Source organism: Catharus ustulatus, chromosome 31 (genome assembly GCF_009819885.2).
Source record: "Catharus ustulatus isolate bCatUst1 chromosome 31, bCatUst1.pri.v2, whole genome shotgun sequence".
Classification (NCBI taxonomy): domain Eukaryota; kingdom Metazoa; phylum Chordata; class Aves; order Passeriformes; family Turdidae; genus Catharus; species Catharus ustulatus.
Genome location: NC_046251.1, coordinates 1,657,615 through 1,670,421, shown reverse-complemented (window position 1 = coordinate 1,670,421; position 12,807 = coordinate 1,657,615). Strand labels below are relative to the sequence as shown.

The 12,807-nt window shown below is 60.2% G+C and overlaps 1 protein-coding gene across 1 annotated transcript; it reads left to right on the top strand.

Annotated features, from left to right (window-relative positions):
* Nucleotides 1–1,031: 1,031 nt before the first annotated feature.
* DNAJC14 (DnaJ heat shock protein family (Hsp40) member C14) lies at nt 1,032–11,628 on the top strand. Its single transcript, XM_042780074.1, has 7 exons — nt 1,032–1,110; nt 1,702–3,189; nt 3,277–3,383; nt 6,618–6,737; nt 8,444–8,604; nt 9,772–9,874; nt 11,385–11,628. The coding sequence occupies exons 2-7, from the start codon at nt 1,729–1,731 to the stop codon at nt 11,608–11,610; spliced, it is 2,178 nt and encodes a 725-aa protein (XP_042636008.1). The 5' UTR covers nt 1,032–1,110; nt 1,702–1,728; the 3' UTR covers nt 11,611–11,628.
* Nucleotides 11,629–12,807: the final 1,179 nt, after the last annotated feature.

The window sequence follows — 12,807 nt, the reverse complement described above, 5'->3', positions numbered from 1 at the left end:
TTTGGGGATTTTGGGGGGAATTTTGGGGCGATTTGGGGGATTTTTTAGGGGATTGTGGGGAATTTTGGGGAGAATTTTGATTTTGGGTGATTTTTGGGAGAATTTTTGGGGGGATTTTTTTGAATTTTGGGGATTTTGGGAAGATTTTGGAAGAATTTGGGGGATTTTGTGGGGGATTTTTTTGAATTTTGGGGGGATTTTGGAAGAATTTGGGGAAATTTTGGGGATTTTGGGAGAATTTCGGGGGGAAATTTGAGGATTTTGGGGGGATTTTGGGGGATTTTGGGGAAAATTGGGGGGTTTTGGGAGAATTTGGGGGAATTTGGAGAATTTGGAAGAAATTTTGGGGGAATTTTAGGGGGAATTGTGGAAGAATTTGGGGAAATTTTGGGGATTTTGGGGAATATTGGGGGAATTTGGGGAGAATTTTGATTTTAGGGGGGGTTTGGGGGGAATTTTGATTTTGGGGGGATTTTGGGTGGATTTGGGGGATTTTGAGGGGGAATTTTGGGGGAATTTGGGGGGAATTTTGGGGGGAATTTTGGGATTTTGGGGGGATTTTGAGGGAATTTTGGGGGGAATTTGGGGATTTTGGGGTTTTAGGAGAGCCCAGGACAGGAGGGGAAATTTGGAGACACCAAACTGGGAGCACTGGGAGAACTGGGGGGGGCACTGGGAGCACTGGGAAGTGAAACTGGGAGGGGACACACGCTGAACTGGGAGCACTGGGGGGTGGCACTGGGAGCACTGGGGCGGAACCCACCAAAATGACGGCACGGCGGCGTTGCCCCTTTAAGAAGCGTTGCCCCTTTAAGAAGCGTCGCCCCCTTTAAGGGGCGTGTCCCTATAGAAATGGGCGTGATCACGCAAATTTAATGTTAATTTCATTCCTTAAGGGCGTGGCCGTGACCATTTAGGGACCGGCTCATGCCGGAAAGAGGCGTGATCTTTACCATTTATGGACAGTATCACGTGATACGCCCGCGCGGTCTCCCGCCCCGGAAGTGGGCGTGGCCAGCGCGGCGGCGGGCGGAAAGCGGAAGTGCGGCCGTGAGGGGACCCGGGGGGGGGCGGCGGCGTGACCCCCCCCCCCCCACCGGTACCGGCGTGGTGAGTCCCGAACATCCCCCCGGTACCGGCGTGGTGAGTCCCGAACATCCCCCCGGTACCGGCGTGGTGAGTCCCGAACACCCCCCGGTACCGGCGCGGTGAGTCCCGAACATCCCCACGGTACCGGCGCGGTGAGTCCCGAGCGTCCCCCCGGTACCGGCGCGGTGAGTCCCGAACATCCCCCCGGTACCGGCGCGGTGAGTCTCGAACATCCCCCGGTACCGGCGTGGTGAGTCCCGAGCATCCCCCGGTACCGGCGCGGTGAGTCCCGAGCATCCCCGCGGTACCGGCGTGGTGAGTCCCGAGCATCCCTCGGTACCGGCACGGTGAATCCCGGACACTCCCCCGGTACCGGGGCTCCGAGAGCCGGTCCGAGAGTCTGCGGGGTCCCGGGTCCGGTCAGGGGGTCCCGGGTCCGGTTTAGGGGGTCCCGGGTCCGGTCAGGGGGTCCCGGGCTCATTTGGAGGGTCCCGGGTCCATTCAGGGCCCGTTCCCGGGATGTCCCGTTCCCGTTCCCGGGATGTCCCGTTCCCGTTCCGGGGGTGTCCCGTGCCCGTTCCGGTGCTGACCCCGCTGTCCCCTCTGTCCCAGCGATGGCCGTGACCTGACCCCGGTGCGATGGAGCAGCCCCGGTACCGGGACGCGCCCCCAGCGGGGAGCGGCTCCAGCGGTGCCTGGAACGGGACCTGCGGCCACCCCCGCGGTGCCACCGGCGCCACCAGCGCCACCACCCCCGGCACGACGGGCGACGACGACGACGAAAGCGGCGAGCGCGACCCTCGTGTCCCCATCCCCGGGGGTGTCCCCAGCTCCGGTGTCCCCAACTCCTGTGACGTTCCCGGTCTCGGGAGTGTCCCCAGCCCCGACAATGTCCCCAACCCCAGGGATGTCCCCAACCCATGTGGCGTTCCCGGTCTCGGGAGTGTCCCCGTCCCTGACAATGTCCCCAACCCCAGGGATGTCCCCGACCCCTGTGGCGTTCCCGATTCGGGGAGTGTCCCCAACCCTCACAATGTCCCCAGCCCCGGGAGTGTCCCCAACCCCAAGGATGTCCCCAACTCCTGTGGCATTCCCGGTTCCGGGAGTGTCCCTAACCCCAGTGGTGTCCCCAGCCCCAGGGATGTCCCCAACCCCGACAATGTCCCCAACCCCTGTGGCGTTCCCGATTTCGGGAGTGTCCCCAGCCCCAGGGATGTCCCCAACCCCTGTGGCGTTCCCAGTTCCGGGAGTGTCCCCATCCCTGACAATGTCCCCAATCCCGACAATGTCCCCAACCCTGGGGGTGTCCCCAACCCCCGAAGTGTCCCCAGCCCCAGGGATGTCCCCAACCCCAGGGATGTCCCCAACTCCTGCGGCGTTCCCGGTACCAGGAGTGTCCCCAACTCCCGAAGTGTCCCCAGCCCCAGGGATGTCCCCAACCCCTGTGACGCTCCCGGTTCCGGGAGTGTCCCCAACCCCGAGGGTGTCCCCAATCCCTGCGGCATTCCCGGTTCCGGGAGTGTCCCCAACCCTGACAATGTCCCCACGCCCGGGGGTCGCTGTCGCTGCCGGGGTCCCCCCGCCGCTCCCCCGAGCCCCACCCGCCCCACCCCGTGCGGCCTCGGCTGCCGCCACCGCCACCCCCCGCACGACACCGGCGACACCCGCACGACGCGGCGGCGACCGCGACAACGCCACGAGGACCGAGACAATCCACGAGGCGACACCGAGAGGGGACAACGGGTGGCCCTACGGGTGGCCCGGGCGGGGGTCGCGCTGTCCCTTCGCTTTCTCGGGGCTCTCGTGGCGCTGCTTCTCCTCTTCCTCCTCCTCATCCTCGGGGGGCTCCGCTCCTTCCTCCGCGGGGGCTCCGCGGGGCTCCGCCGCTCCCGGCAGCTCCTGGCCGAGTGGATCCGCTCACGGGCGAGCTGTCCCGCTGCTGGTGTCGCCGCCGGAGGTGGTGGCGAGCAGGAGGTGACACGGTTGGTGGCCATGGCTGAGGTGGCCGAGGAGGAGCTGGACCCGTTCAGGGTGCTCGGGGTGGAAGCGACAGCGAGCGATGCGGAGCTGCGGAGGGCGTACAGGAGGCTGGCGGTGCTGGTGGGTGTTGGGGACGCGGTCACACGGGGGTTTGGGGACGTTTGGGGACGTTTTTGGGAGGTTTGAGGGTCGTGTGTTGTTTGGCAGGTGCACCCCGATAAGAGCCGAGACCCCCGGGCGGAGGCGGCGTTCAAGGTGCTGCGGGCGGGGTGGGAGAGGGTGAGCAGCCCCGAGAGGCGCCGCGAGTTCCAGGCGTGAGTTTGGGGGGAAAAATCGGGATTTTGGGGTGTGGATTGCGGTTTTGGGGTGGGGTGGGAGAGGGTGAGCAGCCCCGAGAGGCGCCGCGAGTACCAGGCGTGAGTTTGGGGGGGAAAAATCGGGATTTGGGGGTGGAAAAATCGGGATTTTGGGGTGGAAAAATCAAGATTTGGGGGTTTGGATCCCGGTTTTGGGGCGGGGTGGGAGTGGGTGAGCAGCCCTGAGAGGCACCGCGAGTTCCAGGCGTGAGTTTGGGGGGGAAAATCGGGATTTGGGGTGAAAAAATCGGGATTTGGGGTGGGAATCTCCATTTTTGGGGTTTGGATCCCGGTTTTGGGGCGGGGTGGGAGCGGGTGAGCAGCCCCGAGAGGCGCCGCGAGTTCCAGGCGTGAGTTTGGGGCCAAAAAATTCAAATTTGGGGGTGGAAAAATCCGGATTTGGGGAGTGGATCCCGTTTTTTGGGGTTTGGATCCCGGTTTTTGGGGTGGGAATCTCCATTTTTGGGGTATGGATCCCAATTTTGGCAAATGAATCCCGTTCTTTTGGGGTGTGGATCCCGGGTTTTGGGGTGTGAATGCTGGATTTTGGGGTTAGAATCTCCATTTTTGGGGTGGGAATCCCGGTTTTAGGGTGAGAATTTCCATTTTTGGGGTGTGGATCCCAGATTTTGGGGTGTGGATCCCGGTTTTGGGGTGGGCTGGGAGCGGGTGAGCAGCCCCGAGAGGCGCCGCGAGTACCAGGCGTGAGTTTGGGGGGAAAAAATCCCGGTTTTGGGGGTGGAAAAATCTGGATTTGGGGCGAAAAAATCCGGATTTGGGGAGTGGATCCCAGTTTTTTGGGGTTTAGATCCCGGTTTTTGGGGTTTGGATCCCGATTTTGGGGCGGGTGAGCAGCCCCGAGAGGCGCCCCGAGTACCAGGTGTGAGTTTGGGGCCAAAAAATCCCAATTTGAGGGTGGAAAAATCCGGATTTTGGGGTGTGGATTGCGGTTTTGGGGTTGAGAATCTCCATTTTTGGGGTTTGGATCCCGATTTTTGGGGTGTGGGTCCCGGGTTTTGGGGTGAGAATCTCCATTTTGGGGTGTGGATCCCGATTTTTGGGGTGTGGATCCCGGGTTTGGGGTGTGAATGCTGAATTTTGGGGTGGGAATCTCCATTTTTGGGGTTTGGATCCTGGTTTTGGGGTTTGGATCCCGGTTTTTGGGGTGGGAATCTCCATTTTTGGGGTTTGGATCCCGGTTTTTGGGGTGTGGATTGCGGTTTTTGGGGCGGGGTGGGAGAGGGTGAGCAGCCCCGAGAGGCGCCGCGAGTTCCAGGCGTGAGTTTGGGGCCAAAAAATTCAAATTTGAGGGTGGAAAAATCCGGATTTTGGGGTGTGCATTGCGGTTTTGGGGTTGAGAATCTCCAGTTTTGGGGTTTGGATCCCAATTTTTGGGGTGTGGATCCCGGGTTTTGGGGTGAGAATCTCCATTTTGGGGTGTGGATTGTGGTTTTTGGGGGTTTGGATCCCAGTTTTGGGGTGAGAATCTCCATTTTTTGGGGTGGGAATCCGGGTTTTTGGGTTGGGAATCTCCATTTTTGGGGTGTGGATTGCGGTTTTTGGGGTTTGGATCCCGATTTTGGGGTGGGTGAGCAGCCCCGAGAGGCGCTGCGAGTTCCAGGCGTGAGTCTGGGGGGAAAAAATCGGGATTTGAGGGTGGAAAAATCCGGATTTGGAGTGTGGATCCCAGTTTTTTGGGGCAGAAATCTCCATTTTTGGGGTGAGAATCACGTTTTTTGGGGTGTGGATCCCAATTTTGGCGATTGAATCCTGTTTTTTGGGGTGAGAATCCCGGTTTTGGAGGGTAAATCCCATATTTTAGGATGTGAATCCCGTTTTTTGGGGTGGGAATCCTGATTTTGGGGTGTGAATACTGAGTTTTAGGGTGAGAATTTCCATTTTTGGGGTGTGGATCCCAGATTTTGGGGTGTGGATTGCGGTTTTGGGGCGGGATGGGAGCGGGTGAGCAGCCCCGAGAGGCACCACGAGTTCCAGGCGTGAGTTTGGGGGGAAAAATTCGGGATTTGGGGGTGGGAATCCCGGGTTTTGGGTCCCAGGAAGCAGCTGGTGCAGGGGGAGCTGCCACAGGCCATTTTTTGGGGCTATAATTCCCATTTTTGGGGCTGTAATTCCCATTTTTGGGTCTATAATTCCCATTTTTAGGTCTATAATTCCCATTTTTCGGGGTCCCAATCCCATTTTTCGGGGTCCCAATCCCATATTTTGTTTATTTCCAGGAAGCAGCTGGCGCAGGGGGAGCTGGCGCGGGCGCTGGGCGCGGTTTTGGGGCTGTAATTCCCATTTTTGTCGATATAAATCCCATTTTTAGGGGTTTTAATCTCATTTTTTGGGTTCTAATTCCCATTTTTTTGGGTATAAATCCCATTTTTTGGGTTGTAATTCCCATATTTTATTTTTTTCCAGGAAGCAGCTGGCGCAGGGGGAGCTGGCACGGGCGCTGGGCGCGGTTTTGGGGCTGTAATTCCCATTTTTGTCGATATAAATCCCATTTTTAGGGGTTTTAATCTCATTTTTTGGGTTCTAATTCCCATTTTTTTGGGTATAAATCCCATTTTTTGGGTTGTAAAGCCCATATTTTGTTTATTTCCAGGAAGCAGCTGGCGCAGGGGGAGCTGGTGCGGGCGCTGGGCGCGGTTTTGGGGCTGTAATTCCCATTTTTCGGGGTGCCAATCCCATTTTTTGGGGTTCTAATTCCCATTTTTTGGGGTCCCAATCCCATTTTTTGGGTTCTAATTCCCATATTTTGGGGTATAATTCCCACATTTTGTTTATTTCCAGGAAGCAGCTGGCGCAGGGGGAGCTGGCGCGGGCGCTGGGCGCGGTTTTGGGGCTGTAATTCTCATTTTTATCGATATAAATCCCATTTTTTGGGGTCCCAACCCCATTTTTCGGGGTGCCAATCCCATTTTTTGGGTTCTAATTCCCAATTTTTGGGGTCTCAATCCCATTTTTTGGGTTCTAATTCCCATATTTTGAGGTATAATTCCCATATTTTGTTATTTTCAGGAAGCAGCTGGCGCAGGGGGAGCTGGCGCGGGCGCTGGGCGCGGTTTTGGGGCTGTAATTCTCATTTTTGAGGCTATAATTCCCATTTTTTGGGGTCCCAATCCCATATTTTGAGGTGCCAATCCCATATTTTGGGGTATAAATCCCACATTTTGTTTATTCCAGGAAGCAGCTGGCGCAGGGGGAGCTGGCGCGGGCGCTGGGCGCGTTCCTGGGCCGGCTGCAGGAGGAGCTCAGGGACGCCATGGATGCCATGGGCTGCTCGCGCTGCGGGGGGAGGCACAGGTGGGGACAGGGACAGGGACAGGGACAGGGACAGGGACAGGGGACAGGGACAGGGACAGGGACAGGGGACAGGGGGGACACGGGGGACACGGGGACAGGGGACAGGGGGGATGCCACAGGTGGGGACAGGGGACAGGGGGACAGCAGGGACATTCGGGACAGGGGGCACACGGGGGGACAGGTGTCCCAATGTGCCCAGTGTCCCTGGAGGTGTCCCCATGTCCTCAATGTCCCTGGGGGTGTCATAGTGTCCCAATGTCCCCAGTGTCCCCCATGTCCCCAATGTCCGTGGATGTGTCACAGTGCCCCAATATCCCTGGGGGTGTCACAGTGTCCCCAATGTCCCCCTGGCCCCAATGTCCCTAGGAGTGTCACAGTGTCCCAATGTCCTCAATGTCCCCATGTCCCTGGAGGTGTCCCCAATGTCCCTGGGGGTGTCACAATGTCACAGTGTCCCCAATGTCCCTGGGGGTGTCCCTAATGTCCCCATGTCCCTAATGTCCTAATGTCCCTGGGTGTGTCACAGTGTCCCCAATGTCAGTGTCCCCATGTCCCCCATGTCCCTGGGTGTGTCACAGTGTCCCCAATGTCCCCATGTCCCCCATGTCCCTAATGTCCCTGTGTGTGTCACAGTGTCCCCAATGTCCCCCTGTCCCCAATGTCCCCAATGTCCCTGGGTGTGTCACAGTGTCCCCGTAACCCTGGAGGTGTCCCCAATGTCCCTGGGGGTGTCACAGTGTCCCCATGTCCCAATGTCCCCATGTCCCTGGAAGTGTCCCCAATGTCCCCATGTCCCCAGTGTCCTCAATGTCCCTGGACATGTCACAGTGTCGCGCAGTGTCCCCATGTCCCCAATGTCCCCAATATCCCCAGTGTCCCTGGGGGTGTCACAGTGTCCCCATGTCCTCAATGTCCCTGGGGGTGTCACAGTGTCCCAATGTCCTCAATGTCCCCATGTCCCTGGAGGTGTCCCCAATGTCCCTGGGGGTGTCACAATGTCACAGTGTCCCCAATGTCCCTGGAGGTGTCCCCAATGTCCCCATGTCCCTAATGTCCCAATGTCCCTGGGTGTGTCACAGTGTCCCCAATGTCCCCATGTCCCCCATGTCCCCAATGTCCCTGTGTGTGTCACAGTGTCCCCAATGTCCCCCTGTCCCCAGTGTCCCCAATGTCCCTGAGGGTGTCACAGTGTCCCCGTGTCCCTGGAGGTGTCCCCATGTCCCCAATGTCCCTGGGGGTGTCACAGTGTCCCAGTGTCCCCAATGTCCCTGGGGGTGTCACAGTGTCCCCATGTCCCAATGTCCCCATGTCCCTGGAAGTGTCCCCAATGTCCCCATGTCCCCATGTCCCCAATGTCCCTGGGTGTGTCACAGTGTCCCCAATGTCCCCAATGTCCCCCCAGGCGGTTCCCCCTGGACAGGGACCCCCGCAGTGCCTTGGGTGTGTCACAGTGTCCCCAATGTCAGTGTCCCCAGTGTCCCTGGATGTGTCACAATGTCCCCATTGTCCCCAATGTCCCCCAGGCGGTTCCCCCTGGACAGGGACCCCCGCAGTGCCCCGGGTGTGTCCCCAATGTCCCCCTGTCCCCCAGGCGGTTCCCCCTGGACAGGGACCCGCGCAGTGCCCTGTGGGTGTCACAGTGTCCCCAATGTCCCTGGGTGTGTCACAGTGTCCCCAATGTCCCCAATGTCCCCAATGTCCCCCAGGCGGTTCCCCCTGGACAGGGACCCCCGCAGTGCCCGCTACTGCTCCGAGTGCGGCTCCTGGCACGCGGCCGAGGACGGCGACCTGTGGGCAGAGTCCAGCCTGCTCGGCCTCAAGGTCACCTACCTGGCCCGCATGGACGGCCACGTCTACGATGTCACCGGTGAGGGACAGGGGACAGGGACAGCTGGGGGGGACAGACACAGCTGGGAGGGGACAGACACAGCTGGGGGGGACAGAGTCCCCAGAGACACCTGGGGGGGACACCAGCCCTGGGGTGTCCCTGGTGTCACCATCCCCAGGTCCCTCGGTGTCACCATCCCTGGTGTCCGTGGTGTCACCATCCCTGGGGTCCCTCTGCTGCCACCATCCCTGCTGTCACCGTTCCTGGGTGTCCCTGGTGTCACTGTGACCAGGTGTCCCTGGTGTCACCATCCCTGGGGTGTCCCAGGTGTCACCATCCCCAGGTCCCCCTGGTGTCACCATCCTTGGGGTCTCTGGTGCCACCATGACTGGATGTCCCTGGTGTCACCATCCCCAGGTCCCTCTGGTGTCACCATCCCTGGTGTCCCTGGTGTCACCATCCCCAGGTCCCTCTGGTGTCACCATCCCTGGTGTCCCGGGTGTCACTGTGACCAGGTGTCACCATCCCCACGTCCCTCTGGTGTCACCATCCCTGGGGTCCCTGGTGTCACCATCCTGGGGGTCTCTGGTGTCACTGTGACCAGATGTCACCATCTCCAAGGCCTTCTGGTGCCACCATTCCTGGGGTCCCTGCTGCCACCATCCCCGGGTCCCTCTGGTGTCACCATCCCTGGAGTGTCCCTGGTGTCACCATCCCTGGAGTGTCCCTGGTGTCACTGTGACCAGGTGTCCCTGGTGTCACCATTCCTGGGGGTCTCTGGTGTCATCATGACCGGATGTTCCTGGTGTCCCCATCCCCAGGTCCCTCTGCTGCCACCATCCCTGGTGTCACCATCTCCAAGTCCCTCTGGTGTCACCGTCCTGGGGACTTCTCTGGTGTCACTGTGACCAGGTGTCCCTCAGTGTCACCATCCCCGGGGTGTCCCCAGTGTCGCCATCCCCAGGTCCCTCTGCTGCCACCATCCCTGGGGTCCCTGGTGTCACTGTGACCAGGGTCCCTCGGTGTCACCATCCCAGGTGTCCCTGGTGTCACCATCCCTGGGGTTGCTGGTGTCACCATTCCTGGGTCCCTCTGGTGTCACTATCCCTGGGGTGTCCCTGGTGTCACCACCCCTGCTGTCCCTGGTGTCACCATCCCTGGTGTCCCTGGTGTCCCCATGACCGAGTGTCCCCTCTCTGTCCCCAGAGTGGGCGGGCTGCCAGCGTGTGGCCATCTCCCCGGACAGCCACCGTGTCCCCTACCACCTGTCCTTCGGCGCCAGGACAGCCACGGCGGCCGGACACCAGCGGTCAGTCTGGGCAGGGGGACAGGGGTGGCCTGGGGGTGGCCAGGGGTGGCCAGGGGTGGCCAGGAGTGACCAGGGGTGACCAGGGGGTGGCCAGGGGTGACCAGGGGATGTTCTGGGGTGGCCAGGAGTGACCAGGGGGTGGCCAGGGGTGACCAGGGGGTGGCCAGGGGTGACCAGGGGGTGGCCAGGAGTAACCAGGAGTGACCAGAGGATGTTCTGGGGTGGCCAGGAGTGACCAGGGGTGTCCTGAGAGTGTCTGGGGGAGTGACCGGGGGTGGCCAGGGGTGACCAGGGGATGTTCTGGAGTGGCCAGGAGTGGCCGGGGTGACCAAGAGTGTCCTGGGGGTGTCTGGGGAGTGACCAGGGGTGGCCAGGGGTGGCCAGGGGTGTCCTGGGTCAGTGACCAGGGGTGGCCAGGAGTGTCCAGGGGTGGCCAGGAGTGACCACGGGATGTTCTGGGGTGGCCAGGAGTGACCAGGAGGTGGCCAGGGGTGACCAGGAGTGGCCAGGAGTGACCAGGGGTGTCCTGAGAGTGTCTGAGGCAGTGACCAGGAATGGCCAAGACTGACCAGGGGTGTCTGGGGGAGTGACCGGGGGTGGCCAGGGGTGTCCTGAGGGTGACCAGGGGGTGACCAGGAGTGGCTAGGAGTGACCAGGGGTGACCAAAGGTGTCCTGAGGGTGTCTGGGGCAGTGACCAGGAATGGCCAGGGGTGACCAGGGGTAGCCAGGAGTGACCAGGGGGTGGCCAGGAGTGACCGAGGATGTCCTGAGGGTGTCCTGGGGGAGTGACCAGGGGTGGCTAGGAGTGACCAGGGGTGTCCTGAGGGTGTCCAGGGGTTGGACACCATGGTCAGTCTGGGCAGGGGTGGCCAGGAGTGACCAGGGGTGTCCTGGGGGTGTCCAGGGGCTGGACATCAGCGGTCAGTCCTGGGTAAGGGTGGCCAGGAGTGACCAGGGGTGTCCTCAGAGTGTCTGGGGGAGTGGCCAGGGGTGGCCAAGAGTGACCAGGGGATGTTCTGGGGTGGCCAGGGGTGTTATGGGGTGTACAAGAGTGTCCTGAGGGTGTCTGGGGCAGTGAGCAGGGGGTGGCCAGGGATGACCAGGGGTGTCCTGGGGGGATCTGAGGGTGGCCAGGGGTGGCCAGGAGTGACCAGGGGGTGGCCAGGGGTGACCAGGAGTGACCAGGGGTGTCCTGGGGTGTCCTGAGGGTGTCCAGGGTGTGTCCAGGGGTGGCCAGGAATGACCAGGGGGTGGCCAGGAGTGACCAAGGATGTCCTGAGGGTGTCTGGGCAGTGACCAGGGGGTGTCCAGGGGTGGCCAGGAGTGACCAGGGGTGTCCTCAGGGTGTCTAGGGGAGTGACCAGGGTGTGTCCAGTGGTGTCCTGAGGGTGGCCAGTGGCCGGACACCAGTGGTCAGTCCTTGGGGAGGGGGATCTGGGGGTATCCAGGTGTGTCCCAGGTACATCCAGATGTGTCCCAACCTCCCCCCCCTTTTTTATCTCCCTGCAGGGCCCCCCCCAAGGGCAGCCCCCCCTCCCCCACCGAGATCCAGGATTTCCTGGCTCGCGTTTTCCAGGGAACCCCGGGTTCTGCTGGGGAAGCCGGGGGGGTTTTCCCCACCCCCCCCGGGGCTGCGGGACCCCCCCAGGGACCCCCCCAGGCCCAGGGGGGCCCCCCCAGGGGGGACACGAAGCACAAGAGGAGGAAGAAGGGGCGGCGGCCGCTGCCGCGCTGAGGAGACCCCCACCCCCGACCCCCACCCCAAAAAAAGGGCTTGGAATAAAAATCTATTTTTCTTTTGGTTTTGGGTTTTTTAAAGAAATGGAGTGGTGGTTTTTGTGTTAAATAGAATGGGGGGGTTGGGGAAACAGGGGGCGCTTTGGGGGTTCATTACGGCCCTCCTGGTGTTCCCAAGGTCCCCTCCGTGTCCCCAAATCCCTCTCGGTGTCCCCAAATCCCTCCCGGTGTCCCCAAGGCTGCCTCTGCCGCGCCACTTCCGGCACGCACCGGAAAGAGAATGACGTCACCGACGCCGCAGTGGGCGCCGCCATATTGGAGGTCCCAGTGAGGCCTCAGAGTGCGGCGCCATCTTGAGTGTGGGCAGGGCCGCGCTCGTGGAGCTTGAAGCACCGTTACCGGGGTTGTGGCGGGTCCGGAGCGGTCGGGACCGACCCGTGGGGTGAGAATGTGTCCGGTTAGTCCGGAAGATACGGCTTGGCCCGACGGTGAAGCGGCCACACCCGTCACGGTGGTCGCCACACCCGTCATGGCGGCTGCCACACCCATCATGGCTGCTGCCACGCCCACCCACAAGGCGGGGTACTTTCTAAATTATTTAAATTATTTTAATAATTAATTAGCTGTGTCTCAGGAGCTGCAGGAAACAGGGGCTGTTCCGGAGATTTGAAATGTTTTTAAGGAGTGCCAATAACACACACAGTACTACTAAATAATAATACAAATAAATTAAGTTATAATAAATGTCACGTTTTGTCTGGTATCCATACAATAGTTTAAATCCTAAGAACTAGTACATATTAATGCATAATAGCATCACAAGGAATGCAAGAGCATCGTAAGCAATAAACACATAATAACGAGAACTAGATATTGAACTGTAGCTAGTAATATTAACAGTTTAATGAAATGCGGCAATCAACAATAGTTTATTAATTACACCCGAGTCCCTCAATGACCCCCAGGCCGGTCCGGGCCTCACCTCCCGGAAGTCCCCGTTCCCGCCCTCTCTTTCCATTGGTCGCCTCTCAGCGTGTATCTCCTTCCATTGGTTCATCTGCACGTCAGTCAAATAGCTCCGCCCCTTAGAACCCGACAGGCCAATCAGTGGCGGGAGCTACCGGCAGCACTGACCAATGGCGAGCGGCGGATTTGGGCGGGACTGCGGAGGACGCGCGGCTCTGATTGGTCGACG

Coding starts and splice junctions, on each gene's coding strand:
- DNAJC14 (XM_042780074.1), top strand. CDS start 1,729: ATGGAGCAGCCCCGGTACCGGGACGCGCCCCCAGCGGGGAGCGGCTCC. Junction 3,384..6,617: donor AGGCGCCGCGAGTTCCAGGC/GTGAGTTTGGGG, acceptor TGTTTATTCCAG/GAAGCAGCTGGCGCAGGGGG. Junction 6,738..8,443: donor CGCTGCGGGGGGAGGCACAG/GTGGGGACAGGG, acceptor AATGTCCCCCAG/GCGGTTCCCCCTGGACAGGG.